The sequence below is a fragment of the Pseudophryne corroboree genome (genome assembly GCF_028390025.1).
Source record: "Pseudophryne corroboree isolate aPseCor3 chromosome 3 unlocalized genomic scaffold, aPseCor3.hap2 SUPER_3_unloc_6, whole genome shotgun sequence".
Classification (NCBI taxonomy): domain Eukaryota; kingdom Metazoa; phylum Chordata; class Amphibia; order Anura; family Myobatrachidae; genus Pseudophryne; species Pseudophryne corroboree.
This window is the reverse complement of record NW_026967552.1, coordinates 3,635,452-3,659,781: the sequence shown is the minus strand read 5'-3', so window position 1 is coordinate 3,659,781 and position 24,330 is coordinate 3,635,452. Positions and strand designations below refer to the sequence as shown.

Genomic DNA, 24,330 nt, shown 5'->3' with positions numbered 1-24,330 from the left:
TCACAGACAAGCTGCTGTTTCTCATATTGTCATGCAGACAGACAATAATACAGTGAGACAACGTCCGCACAACTCAGTGAAAATAACTGTAGTGTCTATAATACCACGTGCACCGCACTGTGTCATAGAGGAAATCTATGATGGTCACTGTGCCACCTACTAAACACCCCTGCCCCCTCCAGTGGCCGTGTGTTGTAGGACTGACATATTGCTGTAGGAAGAAGCAGGAAGTAGGTGTGTAACCTTTGTGTGAAAACGGCGTCCCAGCATGTGTTTTTTTTATTTTTTTAACATGTAGACATCGGACTATACCCTAGATGTAAAACCTATGTACCCCCAAAAGCACTAATAACCTAGGCTTAATAGCCTGTTCTGTCCCTTATAGCCCTGGCCACCATCCCTTATATTTAAGGGAAAGGCTGAACTAGGAACCGCCATGACCTCCCCCAGCACTTAAAGCAGTGAGCCGCGGCTAGCTTCTTTCACCCACACCCTCCCGCATTGTATACGAAGCACCGGCTCTGAGTGACGGTGCCCTGCAGAAGCAGCTAACCACTGTGTGCTGGTGGAAGCCGGAGAGCGGGGTCTGTATGCTGGTGGAAGCCATGTCCCTGTATTATTACTATAGATATGTGATGTCACTGTGACACCTCCAGATCCCCCTCACCTCCCCAGTCATGTCCCTGTATTATTACTATAGATATGTGATGTCACTGTGACGCTCCCAGATCACCTCACCTCCCCAGTCATGTCCCTGTATTATTACTACAAATATAAGTGACATCACTGTGACACCCCCAGATCCCCCTCACCTCCCCAGTCATGTCCCTGTATTATTACTATAGATATAAGTGATGTCACTGTGACACTACCAGATCCCCTCACCTCCCCTGTCATGTCTCTGTATTATTAATATAGATATGTGATGTAACTGTTACGCTCCCAGACCCCCTCACATCTCCAGTCATGTCCCTGTATTATTACTATAGATATAAGTGATGTCACTATGATGCTCTTAGATCCCCCTCACCTCCCCAGTCATGTCCTTGTATTATTAATATAGATATAAGTGATGTCACTGTGACATCACCACCACTCCCAATGTATCATAATAATAATAATAAATAATACCAGGACACCACAAGCTGCTCCCCCGTTATAATAATAACCAGACACAAAAACCTGCTCCCCCTGTATTATACTAATAACAAAAGGACACCCCATTCTGCTCTCCCTGTATACTATAATAAAATGACATCTTAGGCTGCTCTCTCTGCAAAAAAATAATAATAATAGGACACAACAGGCTGTTCCCAATCTATAATAATAATAATAACAACAACAACAACAGGACACCACAGGCCGCTCCCTTTTGTATAATAATAATAATAATAACAATAACAACAGGACATGACAGGCTGCTCCCCCTGTATACTAACAACAACAGGACACCACAGGCTGCTTCCCCTGTATAATAATAATGACAGGACATTATTATTATTATTATTATTATATTATTATTTTTATAATAATAATAATAATAATAATAATAATAATAATAACTGTACACCACAGGCTGCTCCTCCTGTATAATAATAAAAATAACAAGACGCCACAGGCTGATCCTTCTGTATTATAATAATAATAACAACAACAACAGGACACCACAGGCTGCTCCCCCTGTAGAGTAGGATGCCATAGGCTGCTCCTCCTGTCTTTTATGACAACACAGGATGCTACCCCTGTATATTATTGCAACACAGGCTGCTCTTCCTGTATACTATGACAACACAGGCCACTCCCCCTGTATACTATGACAACACAAGATGTTACCCCTGTATATTATGACAACACAGGCTGCTCCTCCTGTATACTATGACAGCACAGGATGCTACCCCTGTATATTATGACAACACAGGCTGCTCCTCCTGTATACTTTGACAACACAGGCCGCTCCCCCTGTATAATAATAATAATAATAACTGTACACCACAGGCTGCTCCTCCTGTATAATAATAATAATAATAATAATAATAACAACTGTATACCACAGGCTGCTCTCCCTGTATAATAATAATAATAACTGTACACCACAGGCTGCTCCTCCTGTATAATAATAAAAATAACAAGACACCGCAGGCTGCTCCCCCTGTAGAGTAGGATGCCATAGGCTGCTTCTCCTGTCTATTATGACAACACAGGATGCTACCCCAGTATATTATTGCAACACAGGCTGCTCCTCCTGTATACTATGACAACACAGGCCACTCCCCCTGTATACTAAGACAGCACAGGATGCTATCCCTGTATATTATGACAACACAGGCCGCTCCTCCTGTATACTATTGACAGCACAGGATGGTACCCCTGTATATTATGACAACACAGGCTGCTCCTCCTGTATACTTTGACAACACAGGCCGCTCCCCGTGTACAGCACAATGCCACAGGACACAACACCTGCAATGTCCCATGTATAGAATTACAGTAATGGTGGGGTCTTCGCCACCTGTATTACTGTAACGGCGGGGTCTGCGCCACCTGTATTACAGTAACGGCGGGGTCTGCGACACCTGTATTACGGTAACGGCGGGGTCTGCGACACCTGTATTACGGTAACGGCGGGGTCTGCGCCACCTGTATTACGGTAACGGCGGGGTCTGCGTCACCTGTATTACGGTAACGGCGGAGTCTGCGACACCTGTATTACGGTAACGGCGGGATCTGCACCAGCTGTATTACGGTAACGGCGGGGTCTGCTCCACCTGTATTACGGTAACGGCGGGGTCTGCGCCACCTGTATTACAGTAATAGGACACTAGAGTGTCAGCTACCTGTACAGGGATAATGCAGCACCAGAGGCTGCTCCAGCTGCACTATAACAAGACACCAGAGGCTGCTCCCCCTGTAGTACAGAACCTGACACCAGAGCTGCTCAGCCTATAGAATAATAATAATAATATCATTACCTGCTGCCAGACACAGCAATGGCTGCTCTCTGCTCCTGCTGCCTTGTGGGAATGATAGAAGGAAGGCGGAGCTCAGACCAGGGGAAAATGGCCGCCGCTCCTGACGTCACTACAACCTATTGCTGCTGCCGGACTGGTCTACAAGAAAATGGCCGCCGGCCTCCTGAACTGAGGACATGTATGGTTAAAGCTTACATAGGCCGGGGCTGTGGGCGGGGTGTAGTAGGGGAGGAACCAGTAAGCAGCCTTTGCCAATCATGCCCTACTTCCTGCCTGTGCGTTCCACCTTACTTCCGGACTGTGCGGTCCACATGCAGGAAGTGAGTTTTCATCGACTGCTGCAGCCTCCCAGTGTCCGTGGAAATCAGGTAATGACGGCTTACTATACAGGGGGAGCAGCCTGTGGTGTCCTGATATTATTATTATACAGGAGGAGCGGCCTGTGGTGCCCTAATATTATTATTATTATTATACAGGGGGAGCAGCCTGTGGTGTCCTGATATTATTATTATTATTATTATACAGGGGGAGCGGACTGTGGTGTCCTGTTATTATTACACAGGGGGAGCAGCCTGTGGTATCGTGTTATTATTATTATACAGGGTGAGCAGCCTGTGGTTGCCTGTTATTATTATTATACAGGAGGAGCAGCCTGTGGTGTCCTGTTATTATTATTATACAGGGGGAGCAGCCTGTGGTGTCCTGTTATTATTATTATACAGGGGGATCAGCCTGTGGTGTCCTATTATTATTATACAGGGGGATCAGCCTGTGGTGTCCTGTTATTATTATTATACAGGGGGAGCAGCCTGTGGTGTCCTGTTATTATTATACAGGAAGAGCAGCCTGTGGTGTCCTGTTATTATTATACAGGGGGAGCAGCCTGTGGTGTCCTGTTATTACTATACAGGGGGAGCAGCATGTGGTGTCCTGATATTATTATTATACAGGAGGAGCGGCCTGTGGTGCCCTAATATTATTATTATTATTATACAGGGGGAGCAGCCTGTGGTGTCCTGATATTATTATTATTATTATACAGGGGGAGCGGACTGTGGTGTCCTGTTATTATTACACAGGGGGAGCAGCCTGTGGTATCCTGTTATTATTATTATACAGGGTGAGCAGCCTGTGGTTGCCTGTTATTATTATTATACAGGAGGAGCAGCCTGTGGTGTCCTGTAATTATTATTATACAGGGGGAGCAGCCTGTGGTGTCCTGTTATTATTATTATACAGGGGGATCAGCCTGTGGTGTCCTATTATTATTATACAGGGGGATCAGCCTGTGGTGTCCTGTTATTATTATTATACAGGGGGAGCAGCCTGTGGTGTCCTGTTATTATTATACAGGAAGAGCAGCCTGTGGTGTCCTGTTATTATTATACAGGGGGAGCAGCCTGTGGTGTCCTGTTATTATTATACAGGGGGAGCAGCCTGTGGTATCCTGTTATTATTATTATTATACAGGGAGAGCGGCCTGTGGTGTCCTGTTATTATTTTTATTATACAGGGGGAGCAGCCTGTAGTGTCCTGTTATTATTATTATTATTATTATTATTATACTGGGGGAGCAACCTGTGGTGTCCTGTAGTTGTTGTTATTATTATTATTATTATTAATAATATTATAATAATACAGGTTGAGCAGCCTGTGGTGTCCTGTTGTTATTATTATTATTATTATACAAGGGGAGCAGCCTGTAGTTTCCTGTTGTTATTATTATTATACAGGAGGAGCAGCCAGTGGTGTCCTGTTATTATTATTATACAGGGGGAGCAGCCTATGGTGTCCTGTTATTATTATTCAGGGGGGTAGCCTGTGGTGTCCTCTTATTATTATTATTATTATTATTATTATTATTATTATACAGGGGAAGCAGCCTGTGGTGTCCTGTTATTATTATACAGGGGGAATAGACTGTGGTGTAATTTTATTATTATGATGATTATTATTATTATTATTATTATTATTATACAGGGGTGCAGCCTGTGGTGTCTTGTTATTTTTATACAGGATAAGCAGCCTGTGGTGTTCTGTTATTATTATTATTTTCTCATATGTCCTAGAGGATGCTGGAGACTCCGTAAGGACCATGGGATGCGGCCCGCAAACCGATCCTGCCCGGCCCGCTACCTCCCACCAGCGCGCAATCACAAGTGGCTTGACAGGCTGAGCTGTTTGTGATTGCGATGCAGCACCTCCAAAGCTGCTGCCGGCGCCGCTGAGGAAATCCTGGGCGCGGGTCTCGCGGTCATGTCACGTGATGCCTCACGTCAGCCGGTCTGCTGACCGATGTATTTAATTTTTTTATAGAGGACGGGAGCTCAGCCAAAGGAGAACAGGCTGAACCAGTGACTGGCTGTCTCCGGTGCTCTCACTGACTGCAGTATTAGTCAGTTCTGTGCCTCACAAATCGGGGAGACTCGGTCGACGGGTAGGGGAGAGGGGAGGTAATTTATAATAAATTAAGATGGCTGGGTGTGGCACATACTGCCCCTATCATGCTGCTAATATTATCAATAACAGCATAATACTGGGTGATGTCTTTGTTTTCAGCACTGTTTTGTTTTCTTTTGGGATTTTTTTTAATACTGGCTTATAGTGTTTTTTATACATTGTATGTTTATTTGTGCCTGCGGGGAAAGGGTGGGGGGAGCGGCCCTCCGATATTCATTAGAAACTGTTCGGTGTCCCCCCAGCTTAAATAATTGCCCACCCCTGGCCTAGCTGCTTGTTCCCGGAGCCGCGCCGTCACCCCCCCTCACAGAAGACAGAAGCCGGGTGAGTATGAGAAGAACAGAAGACATCAGACGGCAGAAGACTTCAGTAACGGAAGTAAGTGCAGCGGTAGCGCTGCCCTCCATGCTCCCACACACCAACGGCACTCACAGGGTGTAGGGCGCTGGGGGGGGGGAGCGCCTTGGGCAGCAGTTACTGAGGGTCTTTTCACTGGCAAGAGTCGGGGCCCGGGCACTGTGTACGATACCCCCGCCAGTATAAAGCAGCGGTCGCGCTGCGCGCCATTGCTCCCACACACCAATGGCTTTACAAGGGTGCAGGGCGCAGGGGTGGCGCCCTGGGCAGCAATATCCTCTCCATTAAGCCTGGTTAAACACGTATACAGTGCATAGGCTCTGTATACGGACCCCTGCCAGCATAAAAAGCTAAAATATTAGCGGGGCTGAAGTGCGCAGAGAAGGGGCGGGGCTTAGCCCTCACAACATGATTCAGCGCCATTTTCTACATGTCCCCGCCAAAACAGTGTACAGTGTAAACAAAGTGGGGTACAGTGATTAGTGCAATATAGAGGGAAATATAGCACTATCTTAGATAATGGGCATGTAATCATTGTGTTGTGCATATGTGTCTGTGTGTTCCCTGTCAGATATACCCACTATAGCTTTTTAGTCCACATGTGTCAACATGTGTGAGTGCTAGGTCGCAAACAGCTATGGGATTCTCTCTGTCGGCATCGCCGACTCCTGTTGGTACTTGATTCAGTAGATGAAGTGTCAGCAGGTCGGAAGTATTATGCTTTTCAAAGTAAACACTGTAGGGGAGACACAGTAGTATGTGGGTGTAGGGGAGACACAGTAGTATGTGGGTGTAGGGGAGACACAGTAGTATGTGGGTGTAGGGGAGACACAGTAGTATGTGGGTGTAGGGGAGACACAGTAGTATGTGGGTGTAGGGGAGACACAGTAGTATGTGGGTGTAGGGGAGACACAGTAGTAGGTGGGTGACCCTGTCGGCGCCAACTGGTATTACTGGGTGAAAATTAACATGCTGTAACTAACCTGTATATATATATATATGTATATGTATGGTACTGTTCCCTGGGCCTGTAGCTCGAGCACAGACATGAATATATTTGTGGGGGAGTGTGCTTAAAATTATATATGTATACTTCCCTCTGACCCCTCGTGGTCGCAAGAATGTTATTTTGCCTGGTTACTACTCCCTGCTGTCGACGATTACTAGGTTTTCTGTCGACTATAAGGTTTCCTGTAAGATCCACAACTGGGGCATTCAGTACATGGTCATACACATTCAGAACACGTCACTAGGGACCCGGACAATCCGCTTATATATATATGGTGTGTGTGTATGTATGTATGTATGTATATATATATATATATACGCAGGATATGTGTGTATTACATTATGTATATTCATATTATGATTTCTAATGAGTGCTGAAGTAATAGTATTCCTTCTCATGTGTTGGTCGCTCTGTTGATAAAGCTCTAGGTCGGCCGTGACGAGTTGGTCTCAGATCCTCACAAGGAGTCCGAATGTTTATTCTTTTTCCCACAGAATACTGTAAAAGTCAACTCCTGGTCGACACGGGGCCCTGTCACAAAGGATCGTACGCAGGAAGCTAAGTGATATTTTATTCTATACTTTGGAGTTATTTGCATTACATGCACATGGGGGAGTGTTTATATTCGGAAAGGCATCCGATAGAATTACCCTATAGAGAAAGGGTGTGTGTCTTATGTTGATTCTTCTCTATAACATGGCGGCAGGCTGCCGTGCGACCGCAGGAGGTGTGGCCGGGGGAATGCTGAGGCTGACTCCGAGAGTTACTGGAGTGTTTCCCTGGGACGGTGTACCGCTGTTAGGGGAGGCCTCAGTCAATCTCGGCGGATACCACTGGTAAGTCTAACTTCGTGAGTTAGAGTCCCTCACAACGGTTGGTGACGCATTCTGCTGTGGGATGCAGTCATTTTAACCGGTTCGATACCGTTCTTTTTTCCCTTTCTGTGCAGATAGTGGACGGTGAAAAGTAAGAGTTCTGCAGCCTTGTCAGGTTCGCTGAAGTGGATGTCGTTTTCTGTTTCTACCACATCCACCGCATGTCGCTGGGTCTATCTGGCTGGAGCCCACTCTGGTGGGAACTCGTCCACTACTCTTGAGTCAGTCCGGGAATGGACTTGGACCTGTGAGTTAATAATGGAATCCAAAGGGGGACATCCTGGAGTTTACAGATGAATCCCCTCACTGATTTTTCAAATAGATCTTGCCGTTTCCCCTCTGTTTCGCCATAACAGAGTTGCTTCAAGGTCAGGGCATTGTCCTGCAGTTCCTGGTTAAAAAAAAAAAAAAAAGGGGGAAAACAGAGATTTCTCCTTACGAAGTTGAACTGCAGGATGGAATCTCTCAGGCCAGGGAGCTCCAGCACATAAAGGTAGAAAGGGGTTTAAATGCATTGTTCTCCGCATTCAGCTTACCTGGGTTGATATCCAGGACTGTCTTTGCCATGTCACCGGAGTGATGGCGGTGGGATGGTATTCTTTCACTAGTGAGACCCATTGTTATTCTGTACTGGGACACTCTCCTGATTAAGGCGAGGTCAAGACACAAGTGCAGATCGTTGTTTCTCTCTGAGTGTTCTTCAACACAGGGAATGGCTGTTTTCCCAACGACGTAGACGTCGGTATCAGAGTAGATACGAAACGGTTGAAGTTCTCTGTGTTTTCCTGTGGAAAGAGGTCTGAGGATCCGGAGTCGGGTCAGATTTGCAGTGACAATCCATCAATATGTTCCGTTGATGAAGAAGATGGTGCGGCCTAAGAGGCCTTTTCGGTGAGCAGGTCAAATGCCAGAGTGGTTTTCACGGGGCCAGTTGGAAATGTGGTCTGAATCTCACCTGCACATGCTGGGAAGCTTGTCTGCAATAAGCATTCTTGAATTAAGAGCTATTTTCAGTGAACATATGCTTAGTTATCTGCCCGTGTTATTTCTGTTGGACGACTTGACAGCAGTGGTGTTAGTAAGCCGCTAGGGCGGAACAAGGAGCAAAGCAGCAATGGCAGATGCCGTAAAAGTTTTCTGCTGGGTGGAAAGACTGGTAAACGCTATATTAGCAGTCTTAGTTCCGGATGTGAACGATGGAGAAATAGTTTCCTCTGCAGACGCGATCTCCATCCGGGAGAAATACTGTCGTCATCGAGAAGTTTCGCTGAAGCGACAAGTCTTTGAGGAGTGCCTCACTTGGACATGTTGGCATCTCACCTCATCGAGAGACCTCAGGTATATTGTTCCAGGTCAGAGGACAATCAAGCTATAGCAGTGGACGTCCTCGGGACACCTTGGGTTTTTTCAGTCGGTCTATGTGTCCCGTCCGTTATCACTCTTCTGAAGGTGATAAACGTAATAAGAACAAAGGTTCAGGCGATCCTCATCGTTACAGTCTAAACAAGGAGGGCTTGGTATCCAGTTCTTCAAGATTTACTCATAGAAGATCCCTGGCCTCTTCCTCTACGTGAGGAACTGTTACAGCAAGATCCGGGCGTGTATCAAGACTTACAGTGGCTGCGTTTGACGGCGTGGCGATTCAATGCCATATCCTTGCCAGAAAGGGGATTCCCAGTGACGTCATTGCCAATCTTCTTCAGGCTAGAAAAGAAGCAAAGCCTTACCACCGTGTTTGGAGAAAATATGTGTCTTGGTGTGAATCCAAGAAAGCTACTACGGAAGCTTCAGCTGGGTCGTTCTTCTCCATTCTTTGCAAGCAGGTGTGGGTGCAGGCCTAGAGTTAGGCTCCATTCAAGTGCGGCTTTGACCTTATGCATTTTCTTTCAAGAAAGAACTGGCGACCTTTCTGGAAGTTCGGACGTTCGTGGAAGGAGTACTGCACATCCAACCTCCATTTGTGCCCCCATTGGCACCGTGGGACCTTGACGTGGTGTTGCATTTTCTTGTGTCACAATGATTGGAACGTTTATGAAAGGTTGTGTTCAAATTTATTTCTTGGAGAGTGGTCATGCTTTTGGCTTTGGCGTCCGCAAGGCGGGTGTCGGAAGTAGCGGCTGGGTCTCACAAGAGCCCCTGTTTGATCTTCCAGGTGGATAGAGCAGAATTGAGAACTCTGATAATAGTTCTGCCAAAAGTGGTTTCAGTGTTTCGCAGAAACCAGCCTATTTGATGCCTGTGGTTACTTAAGCATTGGCTGATTCAAGGTCTCTCGATGTAGTCAGGGCTTTGAATATTTATGTCACCAATTTGGCTCAGATTGGGGAAACAGAGGCTCTGTTTGTCCGGTATGCTCCCAGCGTGATTGGGGCGCCTGCGTCTCTGCAGTCGGTTACACACTAGATCTGTGATCCGATTCGGCGTGCTCGTTCTATGGCTGGATTGCCGTTACCGAATTCGGTGGTGACCCATTCTACTAGGAAGGTGGGCTCTTCTTGGGCGGATGCCCGAGGAGTCTCGGCGGTTAAACTTTGCCGAGCGGATACTTGGTCGGGTTCAAACACTTTTGCTAAGCTCTATAAGTTTGATACCCTGGCTGATGGGGACCTCATGTGTGCTCAATCGGTGCTGCAGAGTCGTCCGCACTATCCCGCCCGGTCTGGAGCTTTAGTATAAACCCCATGGCCCTTACGGAGTCCCCAGCATCCTCTAGGATGTATGAGAAAATAGGATTTTAATACCTACCGGTAAATCCTTTTCTCTTAGTCCATAGAGGATGCTGGGCGCCCGTCCCAGTGCGTACTGTATCTGCAGTTATTGGTTATGGTTACACTCTTGTGGTGTTTCTTCTCTGTCAGGCCATTGCTGACGTTGTTCATGCCATGGCATGCGGTGTCTTATTATTGGTTGTGTTGACACACAGGTTGTGTTACATATTCTCTCAGCATGTGGCTGTGTATTGTTCATGCCGTTGGCTGGTGTTCTATCGAATGCCACGTTCTGCGGTATGTTCATGGTGTGAGCTGGTATGACACGCACCGTGTTTAAACAATAAATTATTTCCTCGAAATGTCCGTCTCCCTGGGCATAGTTTCTAACTGAGGTCTGGAGGAGGGGCATAAAGGGAGGAGCCAGTTCACACCCATTCAAAGTCTTATAGTGTACCCATGTCTCCTGCGGATCCCGTCTATACCCCATGGTCCTTACGGAGTCCCCAGCATCCTTTACGGACTAAGAGAAAAGGATTTACCGGTAGGTATTAAAATCCTATTATTATTATTATAATACAGAGGGAGCAGCCTGTGGTGTCCTGTTGATAATAATAATAATAACGGGACTGCTCCCTCTGTATAGTAATAACAACAACAGGACACTACAGACTGCTCCCCTTGTATAATAATAATAATAATAATAATAATATTATACAAGGGGAGCAGCCTGTAGTGTCCTGTTGTTGTTATTACTATACAGAGGGAGCAGCCTGTGGTGTCCTGTTGTTGTTGTTGTTGTTGTTGTTGTTGTAGTAATAATAATAATACAGGGGAGCAGCCTATAGTGTCCTGTTGTTGTTGTTGTTGTTGTTGTTGTTGTTATTATTATTATACAGGGGAGCAGTCTCTGGTGTTCTATATTATTATTATAATACAGGAGTAGCAGCCTGTGGTGTCCAGTAATTATTATTATTATTATTATACAGGGTGAGCAGCCTGTGGTGTCCTATTATTATTATTATTATTATTATTATTATTATACAGGAGTAGCAGCCTGTGGTGTCCTGTTGTTGTTGTTGTTGTTGTTGTTGTTGTTATTATTATTATACAGGAGTAGCAGCCTGTGGTGTCCTGTAATTATTATTATTATTATTATTATTATTATACAGGGTGAGCAGCCTGTGGTGTCCTGTTATTATTATACAGGGTGAGCAGCCTGTGGTGTCCTGTTATTATTATACAGGGTGAGTAGCCTGCAGTGTCCTGTTATTATTATACAGATGGAGCAGCCTGTGGTGTCCTGTTATTATAGTGTTCCTTCTAGGCTGTCTCAGCAGGGTGCGGCCCCCTGCCCTGTCTCGGTGCACCCTGCAGGACCATAAATCGCCCCCTTGTATACAGAATGCAGCAGGCAGAGTGCAGGTTACAATGTTGTCGTCTACTCCTTGCCCACCTCTGAAATTGGAACACAATTTCTATCCTTAGTGAACTGGATGGCAGAGGAGGCACTGTAATAACACAGCACTCTGATAAAGAGGAAAAGAACAGGGAAAGCAGTGAGCATGTTCTGCTTACAGTATTTCCCGAGTAGAACAGACTTATTTTTTTCCTATATATTTTAACCCATTGTTTAATTTTTCTGTTTTATAACACATAGAAGACTGGACATATACAGTATGTTTCTCAGTATAGATGTTAGGGGTCTTATATGTATGTATGTATAGGTATATGATTTACTAAAGGCAAAATGTATGTACAAAAACTATAAACATATACGCTATGCTTTGTGTGCAAAGTGTCACATCAATAATGTGCCCTTCAAAACAAAAATGTGCCCTCTTCACTGCTCAGCACCCTGCCCTAAAAATATCCTAGAGTGAACACTATATTATAATACAGGGGGAGTAGCCTGTGGTGTCCTTTTACTATTATTATTATTATTATTATACAGGAGGAGCAACCTGTGGTGTCCTGTTAATAAAGACATGTTATTATTTTTATACTGGGGTGCAGCCTTTAGTGTCGTTATTATTATTATTATTATTATTATTATTATTAATTTTATTATATGTAATTGTGGGGATTGAAAATATTGCTCAAATTCTAGGATATATTAAAGCAAGGACCATAATATCCCTGGCATGTGTAACTGATGATAATTAGAGCAGTATGAAGCAAATGTATATCACACTCCTGGAAGTGTCACTGTGACATCACTTATCTATAGTAATAATACAGGGAGGTGAGAAGGTCTGGGATAGTCACTCTGATGTCACATATATATATATATATAAATAATACAGGGACATGACTGCGGAGGTTATGAGGTCTGGGATAGTCACTCTGACGTCACTTATATATATAGAAATAAGACAGGGACATGACTGCGGAGGTGAGGGGATCTGGGAGCGTCACTTTGACATCACTTATATCTGTAGTAATACTGGGACATGACTGGGGAGGTGAGGGGGTCTGGGAGTGTCACTTTAACATCACTTATATATATATAGTAATAATACAGGGATATGACTGGGCAGGTGAGGGAATCTGGGAGCATCACTGTGGCATCACTTATATCTATAGTAATAAAGGGACATGACTGGGAAGGTAAGGGGATCTGGGAATGTCACAGTGACATCATTAATATCTATAGTAATAATAGAGGGACATCATTGGGGAGGTGAGGGGGACCTGGGAGTGCCACAGTGACAAGAGAAAGAAAGTAGACTTCATTGTGGGCGCACTCTTGTGAAGAAATAATGAGATATTCTCAAAAAATAAAACGTAACTTTTATTACAAATGATTAAGAAATTATGCAATCTCCTGAGAACAAATAATGTCTGCCACCTTCCCCCTGGCTGTCTCCTGCCGCCTTTCCCCTGCCTGTCTCTTGCCGCCTTTGCCCTGCCTGTCTCTTGCCGCCTTTTCCCTGCCTGTCTCCTGCCACCTCCACCCTGCAGCCCACCTGCCTGTCTCCTGCAACCTTTCCCCTGCCTGTCACCTGCAACTTTTTCCCTGCCTGTCGCCTGCAACCTTTCCCTTGCCTGTCTCCTGCAGCCTTTCCCATGCCTGTCTCCTGCCACTTTTCCCCTGCCGGTCTTCTGCCACCCCCTTGCCTGTCTCCTGCCACCTCTGCTACACCATCGGCTGGATCTGTGAATTCTGAGGTTACGGAGACTGTACGCTGCAGCTCCATGAATGAGGCCATGAAATTTCCCTCAGGAGACCCTGTCCCTTCACAACCAATTCTCACCCTTACACCACTTCATGGCTGCAGCCATACTCGTCTGACAACTCAGGATACATAGAGCACATGCTCCGTATGGGTCGTGCACATGAGCGGTGTACCGAACATCAGCTCATTGTGACTCCACCCACAATAGCGCTACACTCTAGATCAGGCCCACTATGCAGTACAGCCTTATGGGGCTGGGTCACAGGAACCTCGCAGACACTGACCAGGACTCTATGGCTGTGGGGAAATAGGAGACTTAATGACCACTCTATTCCATATTTACTATGTTACATGTGCAATATGTTTTATGTATTATATTTATTCCAAGGAACTCCAGCTGTGGGGAACGGACACTTTATTACACATCACACGTTCTGTATTCTCTCTGATTCACCGAGGATGGACAAGGACAGGAGTCACAGGACTGAGAGGATAATAAATATCACCCTGGAGATCATCTACCTGCTGACTGGGGAGGTGAGTGGATCTGGGAGCATCACATTGACCTTATATCTATAGTAATAATACAGGGATATGACTGGGGAGGTGAGGGGATCTGGGAGGATCACTGTGACTACTTATATCTATAGTAATAATACAAGGACATGACTGGGGAGGTGAAGGGATATGGGAGCGTCACAGTGACCTTATATCTATAGTGATAATACAGGGACATGACTGGGAAGGTGAGGGGATCTGGGAGCATCACTGTGGCCTTATATCTATAGTAATAATACAGGGACATGACTGGGGAGGTGAGGAGATCTGGGAGCATCACTGTGACCTTATATCTATAGTAATAATACAGGAACATGACTGGGGAGGTGAGGGGATCTAGGAGTGTCACCGTGACATCACTTATATCTATAGTAATTATACAGGGACATGACTGGGGAGGTGATAGGATCTGGAAGCATCAATGTGACCTTATATCTATAGTAATACAGGGACATGACTGGGGAGGTGAGGGGATCTGAGTGCGTCACTGTGACATCTCTAATATCTATAGTCATAATACAGGGATATGACTGGGGAGGTGAGGGAATCAGAGCATCACAGTGAGGTCACATGTCTATAGTAATAATACAGGGATGTCACTGGGGAGGTGAGGGGATCTGGGAGCATCACAGTGACATCACGTATATCTATAGTAATAGTACAGGGACTTGACTTGGGAGGCGATGGAATCTTGGAGCTTCATAGTGACGTCACTCATCTATAGTAATAATACAGGGACATGACTGGGAAGGTGAGGGGATCTGGGAGCATCACTGTGGCCTTATATCTATAGTAATAATACAGGGACATGACTGGGGAGGTGAGGAGATCTGGGAGCATCACTGTGACCTTATATCTATAGTAATAATACAGGAACATGACTGGGGAGGTGAGGGGATCTAGGAGTGTCACCGTGACATCACTTATATCTATAGTAATTATACAGGGACATGACTGGGGAGGTGATAGGATCTGGAAGCATCAATGTGACCTTATATCTATAGTAATACAGGGACATGACTGGGGAGGTGAGGGGATCTGAGTGCGTCACTGTGACATCTCTAATATCTATAGTCATAATACAGGGATATGACTGGGGAGGTGAGGGAATCAGAGCATCACAGTGAGGTCACATGTCTATAGTAATAATACAGGGATGTCACTGGGGAGGTGAGGGGATCTGGGAGCATCACAGTGACATCACGTATATCTATAGTAATAGTACAGGGACTTGACTTGGGAGGCGATGGAATCTTGGAGCTTCATAGTGACGTCACTCATCTATAGTAATAATACAGGGACATGACTGGGGAGGTGAGAGGATTTTGAAGCGTTACTGATAAGTAACTTATATCTATAGTAAATACAGGGACTTGACAACGGAGGTGGGGGGATCTGGGAGTGGCGCAGTGATGTCACATATCTATAGCAATAACACAGGGGCATGACTGGGGAGGTAAGGGGATCTGGGATCGTCACAGTGGCATCACATATCTATAGTAAATACAGGGACATGACTGGGGAGGGAAGGGGATCTGGTAGCGACGCAGTGATGTCACATATCTATAGTAATAACACATGGACATGACAGGGGAGGTGATCTGGGAGTGTCACAGTGACATCACTTATATCTATAGTAATAATACAAGGACATGACTGGGGAGGTGAAGGGATCTGGGAGCATCACTTTGACGTCACATATATCTATAGTATTAATACAGGGACATAACTGCGGAGGTGAGGGGTTTGGGAGCGTCACAGTGATGTTACTTTTGTCTATAGTAATAAAACAGGGACATGACTGGGGAAGTGAGTGAATCTGGGAGTGTCACAGTGACATCACTTATATCTTTAGTAATAATTCAGTGACATGACTGGGGAGGTGAATTGATCTGGGATCATCACAGTGACATCACTTACATCTATAGTAATACAGTGATGTGACTGGGGAGGTGAAGGGGTCTTGGAGCCTCACAGTGACATCACTTATATCTAAAGTAATTATACAAGGACATGACTGGGGAGGTGAGGGAATCGGAGCGTCATAGTGAGGTCACTTATATCTATATTAATGATACAGTAATGTGACTGGGCAGGTGAGGGGGTCTTGGAGCCTCACAGTGACATCACTTATATCTATAGTAATAATACAGGGACACGACTGAGGAGGTTAAGGGATCTTGGAGCTTCATAGTGACGTCACTTATATCTATAGTAATAATACAGGGACATGACTGGGGAGGTGAGGGGATCTGGGAGTGTATATATTGATATTTGATGTCTCCACCTTTACACAGGATTACACAATCGTGAAGAAGACATCCAATGGGTGTGAGACACCCAGCAGCCATCCCCATGTATCAGGAGGACTGAGAAGAACCCAGAGCCCAATCACGGTGCCTCCACCTCACTCACTGACACATGAGAGACACAATGACAAGAAGATCCTGGAACTCACCAACAAGATCATTCAGCTGCTGACTGGAGAGGTGACTGCTGGGAATGGGGCATTATACAGTAACAACGGGGGACGTGTCTGGGTGATGACTGGAGAGGTGACTGCTGGGAAAGGGGCATTATACAGTAACACCAGGGGACGTGTCTGGGTGATGACTGGAGAGGTGACTGCTGGGAATGTAACATTATACAGTAACATCGGGGGATGTGTCTGGGTGATGCCTGGAGAGGTAACTGCTTGGAATGGGGCATTATACAGTAACACCAGTGGATGTGTATGGGTGATGACTGGAGAGGTGACTGCTGGGAATGGGACATTATACAGTAACACCAGGGGACGTGTCTGGGTGATGACTGGAGAGGTGACTGCTGGGAATGGGGCATTATACAGTAACACCCTGGTATGTGTCTGGGTGATGACTGGAGAGGTGCCTGCTGGGAATGGGACATTATACAGTAACACCAGGGGATGTGTCTGGGTGATGACTGGAGAGGTGACTGCTGGGAATGGGGCATTATACAGTAACACCAGGGGACGTGTATGGATGATGACTGGAGAGGTGACTTCTGGGAATGGGGCATTATACAGTAACACCAGGTGATGTGTCTGGGTGATGACTGGAGAGATGACTGCTGGGAATGGGACATTATACAGTAACACCAGGGGATGTGTCTGGGTGGTGATTGGAGAGGTGACTGGTGGGAATGGGGTATTATACAGTAACACCAGGGGATGTGTCTGGGTGATGACTGGAGAGGTGACTGCTGGGAATGGGGCATTATACAATAACACCAGGGGATGTGTCTGGGTGATGACTGGAGAGGTGACTGCTGGGAATGGGACATTATACAGTAACACCAGGGAATGTGTCTGGGTAATGACTGGAGAGGTGACTGCTGGGAATGGGACATTATACAGTAACACCAGGGGATGTGTCTGGGTGATGACTGGAGAGGTGACTGCTGGGAATGGGACATTATACAGTAACACCAGGGGACGTGTCTGGGTGATGACTGGAGAGGTGACTGCTGGGAATGGGACATTATACAGTAACACCGGGGGACGTGTCTGGGTGATGACTGTATCACTGTGTGTGTCAGGTTCCTATAAGGTGTCAGGGTGTCACTGTCTATGTCTCCATGCAGGAGGGGGAGTATATAGAGGAACACAGGGGTCTGTACAAGGACGTGATGATGGAGAATCACCGGCCCCTCACATCACTGGGTAAGAGGAGACTGTCATGTATTGTACAGGGGAGAGCAGGTATGGGGGCCCCTATATACACACATCATCTGATAATCACATATATACACTGTACTCAGTCACTGTGTGTCTCCTACAGATGGGCCCAGTAACAGAGATACCCCAGAGAGATGTCCCCGTCCTCTGTATTCCCAGGATTGTACAGAGGAGTATCACAGGACCCCACAGGAGGATCAGGTAGGTGGGATTTAGGGTCTCCCCAATATACCAAAGTGACTGTCACTATATGATCTGTAGAGGAGCTGTGTGTCTTATACACTGACATTATACTGATTCACCTCAGTCTAATCTGACTGTATGCAAATGTCATTGTATTTCTCTTTCATCCACTAGGGGACACTGGAGTCTTATACAGTAGGGGTCTAAAGCTTGCAACCGGAGGTGTGGCACAATGTAAAATTAGCATTGTCTGCACAGCCGGCTCCTCCCCCTTCACATCCCTCCTCCCTCAGTTTGAAAAATTGTGCCTAGGCGGTAACATTACAGAAAACTCAGGCTGCGTCAACCTAATGAAAAGGGGGACAAAAGCCTTTGAATTAGAGAGACAATGATCCCATATAAAGGGATCTGCATCTCTCTATGGAAAGTCCGGAGCACAGAGTCAGCATTTCCATGGGCAGTGAGTACTGGTGGTTAATATGGGCCTTAGATAGAAAGGCAGAGGCTATTAGCAGACTCCTTCCAATTCCCACAACTTAAGGTTTAAAAAATGATTATTATTATTATCTGGCCAGTGTGCACGCTGCTGCCTCCAGGCTTCCTGTAACTTAAGTCCTGGCAGACTAGCAGCGCAGCTCCCCCGCCGCCCGACTTCTTTTATACACACAGCGAATGCTCAAACACTCCCTGGCCGGCTTCTACTCCCGCTGCATGTCAGCTCCCACGCCGCCCCCCCTCTACATCGGAGGGAGACGCATCGCGGCTGTCAGCGGCGGCATCCTCACATACAGCGGGGACGCGCACTGACCTCCCGCCGCACGCTGAAATGGTCTCTAGCTCTCTCCCACCGCCAGCGGAGGGAGACACAGCGCGCCTGTCAGTAGCAGCATCACACACACTACGGGCGCTTGGGAAGTGCGTCCACCGCCCGGTTAGATGATCTCTCGTCCCTTCCCGCCGCCAGCGGAGGGCTGAGTGTGACGACAAAGGGGGAAATTAATAGAAACTGATCCTCTTGCTAGTAAGTCCGGCCTGGGGCAGCCGTTAAGGAGGTAGAGTGACCCTAGGAAGGACCCAGAGAGCCTTAGTAATAAATATTTATTAAATAAATGGCGGCCATTTTTAAATGAATAGAGGCGCCAAAAGGACTCTCTCAGGCGTTATTACCTTTAGAATAGACGGGCTTCCTGGCCGGTCAGACCAGAGGGACGGGTTATTATAATAGAGCAACTGCTCCCTCTACTGGACATTTGTATTTAGGACTCTCTCAGGCGTTATTACCATTAGAATAGACAGGCTTCCTGGCCGGTCAGAGCAGAGGGGCGGGTTATTATAATAGAGCAACTGCTCCCTCTACTGGACATTTGTATTTAGGACTCTGCTGCAATGGATTTTCAATGGATTCTGACAGGCATTTTTATGCTTTAGATTTTCAAGGGACTTCTAAACAAAAGATCCCGATGAAATGATGGGAACGACTGGATCACAACCCCGACCTCAGAACTGAAATACAGTTGGGTGTGTGAGGGTTGCAACGAGGCTGGTGATATTATTATTATAAATTGTTATTTTTTGTTTTGTGTGTAGTGTTTAGAAAGATCCAGCTAGGGGGATCCAGTGTACCTTTACTCCCATCACCCATTACCGTCTTTCTGTTCCTATTATAAAGGGGGGAAGCACTGAGGAGCGCTCTATGGGGTACGGCTTCAAATGTCGCCAACACTAAGACTTATTATGTTTCCACAAAATGTAGTAAGATGAGCAAGGGTGAGCGGCTCCTGGGTATGCGTTGCCTGTCTAGTTAAGGGCGTCCAGCACGGGAGGAAGGCTCCGCCAAGGTCATGGGAGCAAGCCCTAACAGGTATTTCAAAGGAAATGTCAGAATCCCGCAAACAGCAGTCGGAAAGGACTGAGGGATTCTCAAAGACTATGGAGGAATTTCTGATTTAAATTAATCCCTCCTGCGCAAGCATAAAGAAATGCGAACAAGTCGATTAAGAGAACCATCCTCATCTTACACGAAGGAGGAAGAAGGTCTTATTATAGATAAAGAGGCAAGATACTGAAGTCTGCCTTAGATCAGGAGTTTAGATTCCCTTATAGAAGCGGTTATAGAGACCCTTGCAGCAGGCAAGAATTTGGAATTTATAATAATTTGGATTATAGGATTCTCATAACAAATGCCAGTCTCAGAGGTTGGGGAAGCTGTCCTAGAGTCCCACCACTTTCAGGGCAAATGGACTTTACTGGAGAGAGGGTTACCAATAACCATTCTCGAACTGAGAAGCAGTTTACAATTCGCTTCTCTTAGCCGAAGATATAGTCAATGGTCAACAGTGAACCGGAAAGCAGATTATCACAGTCGCCAGGACTGCATCCAGGCGAGCGGTGCTTACACAGATCTTCGACATGATGGTGAGTAGATGGTGTCTACCTCAGGTGGACCTGATGGCATCTCGACAAAATCATTAGCTGCCCAGGTATGTGTCCAGAAGAAGAGATCCAGCAGCAGAGGAAGTGGACACGCTGACACTTCCTTGGTGTTACAGAAGGGTTTACATTTTTCCGCCTTTCACACTCATACCCCGAATTCTCCAAAAAGGGGTAATACGAGAGCGAGTATGGGCAATTTTCATAGCACCAAGTTGGCCCCGTAGAGGTTGGTACTCGGACTTACGGGGGATACTAGCGGAGGACCCTTGGCAGTTACCTCGAAGGGAGGACCGGCTATATCAGGGGCCGTTCCTCCACTCAGACCTGAACAGGCTACGTTTAATGGCGTGGCTGTTGAGACCCGGATCTTAAGAGTGAGAGGTATACCAAGAATGGCTATTCCTAAAGATGATCGCTGCTCAAAAGCCGGTGACACCCATGTACGACTGCAGACATTAGAAGAAGTACATGGACTGGTGTTAGGAACATGGGTAGAATTAGACGAACGTCCACTTACCCAGACTTCTACTTTTCACTCCAGCTGGTCTAGATGAAGGACTAAGACTAGGTTCCTTGAAGGTTCAAGTTTCGGCTCTCTCCATCCTATTTCAACAGCGGTTAGCGTCCTTACAAGAGGTTCAAACCTTTTTACAGGGGGTTCTGAGGATACAACCTCCTTTCCGTCCTCCCACTGCGCAGTGGGACTTAGATTTGTAGTTGGAATTTTTGAGATCACCATCTTTTGAGCCGTTGGAAAGAACAGACCTGCAATATCTCTCTTGGAAGGTCACGTTATTACTTGCCTTGGCTTCGGCTGGAAGGGTTTCGGTGTAAGGAGCCCTATCAGGTTAGAGTCCTTTGTTAATTTTCCAGAAGGATAAGGCCAAACTCCGTACATGAGCGGATTTCCTTCCTAAGGTTGTTTCGGGGTTTCAGGTAAACCAACCGATTGTGGTCCCATCCTTTCAGGGATTCGCAGAAGGGGACGTGTCTTTGGATGTTGTCCGAGCTTACGAATATACTACAAGTTACGTCGTCCTTTAGAAGGTCGGACCATTTTGTTTGGTCCAAAGAATGGTTGGCCAGCATCTAGGCAGTCTTTGTTTAGATGGAATAGCTTTGCCAATCGGCAAGCTAATATTTCCTGTGGTAAGCAGTTTCCGGTTCAGACTGGTGCTCATAATACCAGATCAGTGGGTGCCTCATGGGCGGCTATTCGAGGTGCTTCCACTACTCAATTTTGCAGAGCGAGAACGTGGTCTTAGCCCACACATTCGCAAACTTTTACAGGTTTGATACCTTGGCGTCCGGAAATTCTAAGTTCGGACGTTTAGTTTTGCAGGCCATCGACAGCACTCCCTCCCTTGGGGATAACTTTGGGACGTCCCCTACTGTATAAGACTCCAGTGTCCCCTAGTGGATGAAAGATAAAAGATGATTTTGGTACTTACCGATAAATCCATTTCTCTGAATCCTCTAGGGGACACTGGATGCCCGCCTCAGTGCTGTCAACCTGCTGTGTTCAAAGTTCTTGTTCAAACAGTTCGTGCAAACAGCGTTGGTTTTTCTGTTAAGAGTTTCTTGGATGCTGTTGCTTTGTTGTACGGTTCGGTTCCTCGCCAAGTGCTATAGTATCATGTCCTATTCTCTCAGTCACGTTTTCCAAACTGAGGGAGGAGGGATGTGAAGGGGGAGGAGCCGGCTGTGCAGACAATGCTAATTTTAGATTGTGCCACACCTCCGGTTGCAAGCTTCACACACCTACTGTATAAGACTCCAGTGTCCCCTAGAGGATTCAGAGAAATGGATTTATCGGTAAGTACCAAAATCATCTTTTTTTGGGTTATTTAGGTAGAACGTCTTTCTTGTATAAAGGCAGAAGATATAAGGAGAGAAGAAGAGACATATGTGACTGATATAAAGGCAGAAGATATAGAGGAAGAAGAAGAGACATATGTGACTGATATAAAGGCAAAAGATATAGAGGGAGAAGAAGAGACATATGCGACTGATATGAAGACAGAAGATATAGAGGGAGAAGAAGAGACGTATGTGACTGATATAAAGGAAGAAGATATAGAGGGAGAAGAAGAGAAGTATGTGACTGATATAAAGGCAAAAGATACAGAGGAAGAAGAAGAGACGTATGTGACTGATATAAAGGCAGAAGATACAGAGGGAGAAGAAGAGACGTATGCGACTGATATGATGACAGAAGATACAGAGGGAGAAGAAGAAACGTATGTGAGGGGTGATCAGCAGTGTAAGGAGGAGGAGATCCCTACAGATATCAGCACAGGTGAGTAATAAACACTTATTACAGAAGTAACATATTCTCATTGCTCAGTCACTACAGCAATCTCTTATTCTACACCATCCTCTGCCATCATCCCAGTTCTCAGTTGGGTGTTTATAACACAAGGTTATCCATGACAAACATCAGATGAAGAGAGTTATTACACACAACACTATAATGTTATTAAAAGTAACAAGCAGAAGTTTTTAGGGATCATATATAAGTAGTAGTGTGTAATTTGTATGGGATCTAAATTTCTCAGTTTAGCAACCATTTATTAAATAACCTTCATTTTGTTAGATGATGCAGGTATTAAATAACTCCTTGTATATAGTAGACCTATTTGGCCATTTGTGGTCATGTTTACTATATCTTTTCATTTAGTGAGGTGTAGTCGTGGTGTAAAGGACAGTTTGTGATTCCTGATTAGTTAAAAGAACAAATACCAAATACTGAACAACATCACCAAACAGGTAATTTCAACTTTAAACTTGTCATTTATTTTGTACTGTCTGGACATGGCTACTAATAACAGATGCACAGACATAATTCTTAAAGCTATGTGTGCAAATGCTAGGAGATTAGGAGACAAAATTCCAGAGCTAATTGTGATAATGACCAGGGATAACCTGGATATTGTGGCAATTACAAAGTCATAGTGCAATGAGAATCATGACTGGGACATAGCTATACCAGGATACAATTTATTTAGGAAGGATAGAATGGTCAGTGTAGGAGGAAGCGTAGCAATGTATGTGGGAAAAAAGCATAAATGCTACTTCAATTAATACAAAATATTGAAGACAAATCTGAGGCCCCTTTGGTCACCACAGAAACCGGGAAAAAGGACATTATTCATATTGGGGTGATCTCTAGACCACGTGGCCTGGGGCAGGATTTGGACAGGAATCTATTGTTGGACATCACTAAAATGGCTTTAAAGGGAGAAGTCATAATCATAGGAGACATTAATTTACCTGATGCAAGGGGTGGGGTCTTTTGCAATTTCAGCTGCAAGTGGTAAATTCCTTACAGGGAGCATCTCTCAATAAACAGCAGATATTTCCCTTCTGCATAGAAGAGCGGTCCGGAAAGAAAGAAGTAAACTTCCTTTTTGGGAGCACTCTTGTTAACTTAATTGCAATTAAAATATAACCTTTAATAACTATTCACTAAAAATTCATATATATGGATCTTACTTACTTAAAAGAAAGATTACTATTGACTGAATTGTCTTACTATCAGTATTATATCAATCAGGGTGAAAAATATTTTATTTAGAAGAAATATATTCATATGTGTAATACTTAACCATCTAGAACACTGCCAGACAGCCGTGGGCTCTCCCTATTGTTTCCTGTAAATAGAATCAGTTACATGTGCATGGTATCCACACACACACCTTATTCATTATCATTTTCAGAAGGGAGACGCTGAGGCTTATATATACTGTCTATGTATGGTAGGTCTCCCTTCCATACCTACCATACATAGACAGGAAAACTATGTATATAGGAAACTATAGGTCTGTAAGACAATACAGAAGGAAACTATAGGTCAGTAAGACAATACAGAAGAAACTATAGGTCAGTAAGACATTACAGAA

The 24,330-nt window shown here is 45.3% G+C and overlaps 2 protein-coding genes across 2 annotated transcripts in view; both read left to right on the top strand.

The window, feature by feature from the left end:
• Positions 1-3,259: 3,259 nt before the first annotated feature.
• Positions 3,260-21,145, top strand: LOC134984524 (oocyte zinc finger protein XlCOF29-like). Its single transcript, XM_063950089.1, has 5 exons — positions 3,260-3,337; positions 13,946-14,094; positions 16,413-16,604; positions 17,719-17,794; positions 20,970-21,145. Exons 2-5 carry the CDS (start codon positions 14,017-14,019, stop codon positions 21,143-21,145), a joined length of 522 nt encoding a protein of 173 aa, XP_063806159.1. The 5' UTR covers positions 3,260-3,337; positions 13,946-14,016.
• The window catches only part of LOC134984490 (oocyte zinc finger protein XlCOF22-like), a 23,466-nt gene continuing 17,056 nt past the window's right edge, over positions 17,921-24,330 (top strand). The window contains exons 1-2 of the mRNA XM_063950056.1: positions 17,921-18,017; positions 22,284-22,727. Of these exons, the coding sequence (XP_063806126.1) occupies positions 22,442-22,727 (286 nt within the window). The 5' untranslated portion in view covers positions 17,921-18,017; positions 22,284-22,441. The remainder of the gene's footprint in view (positions 18,018-22,283; positions 22,728-24,330) is intronic.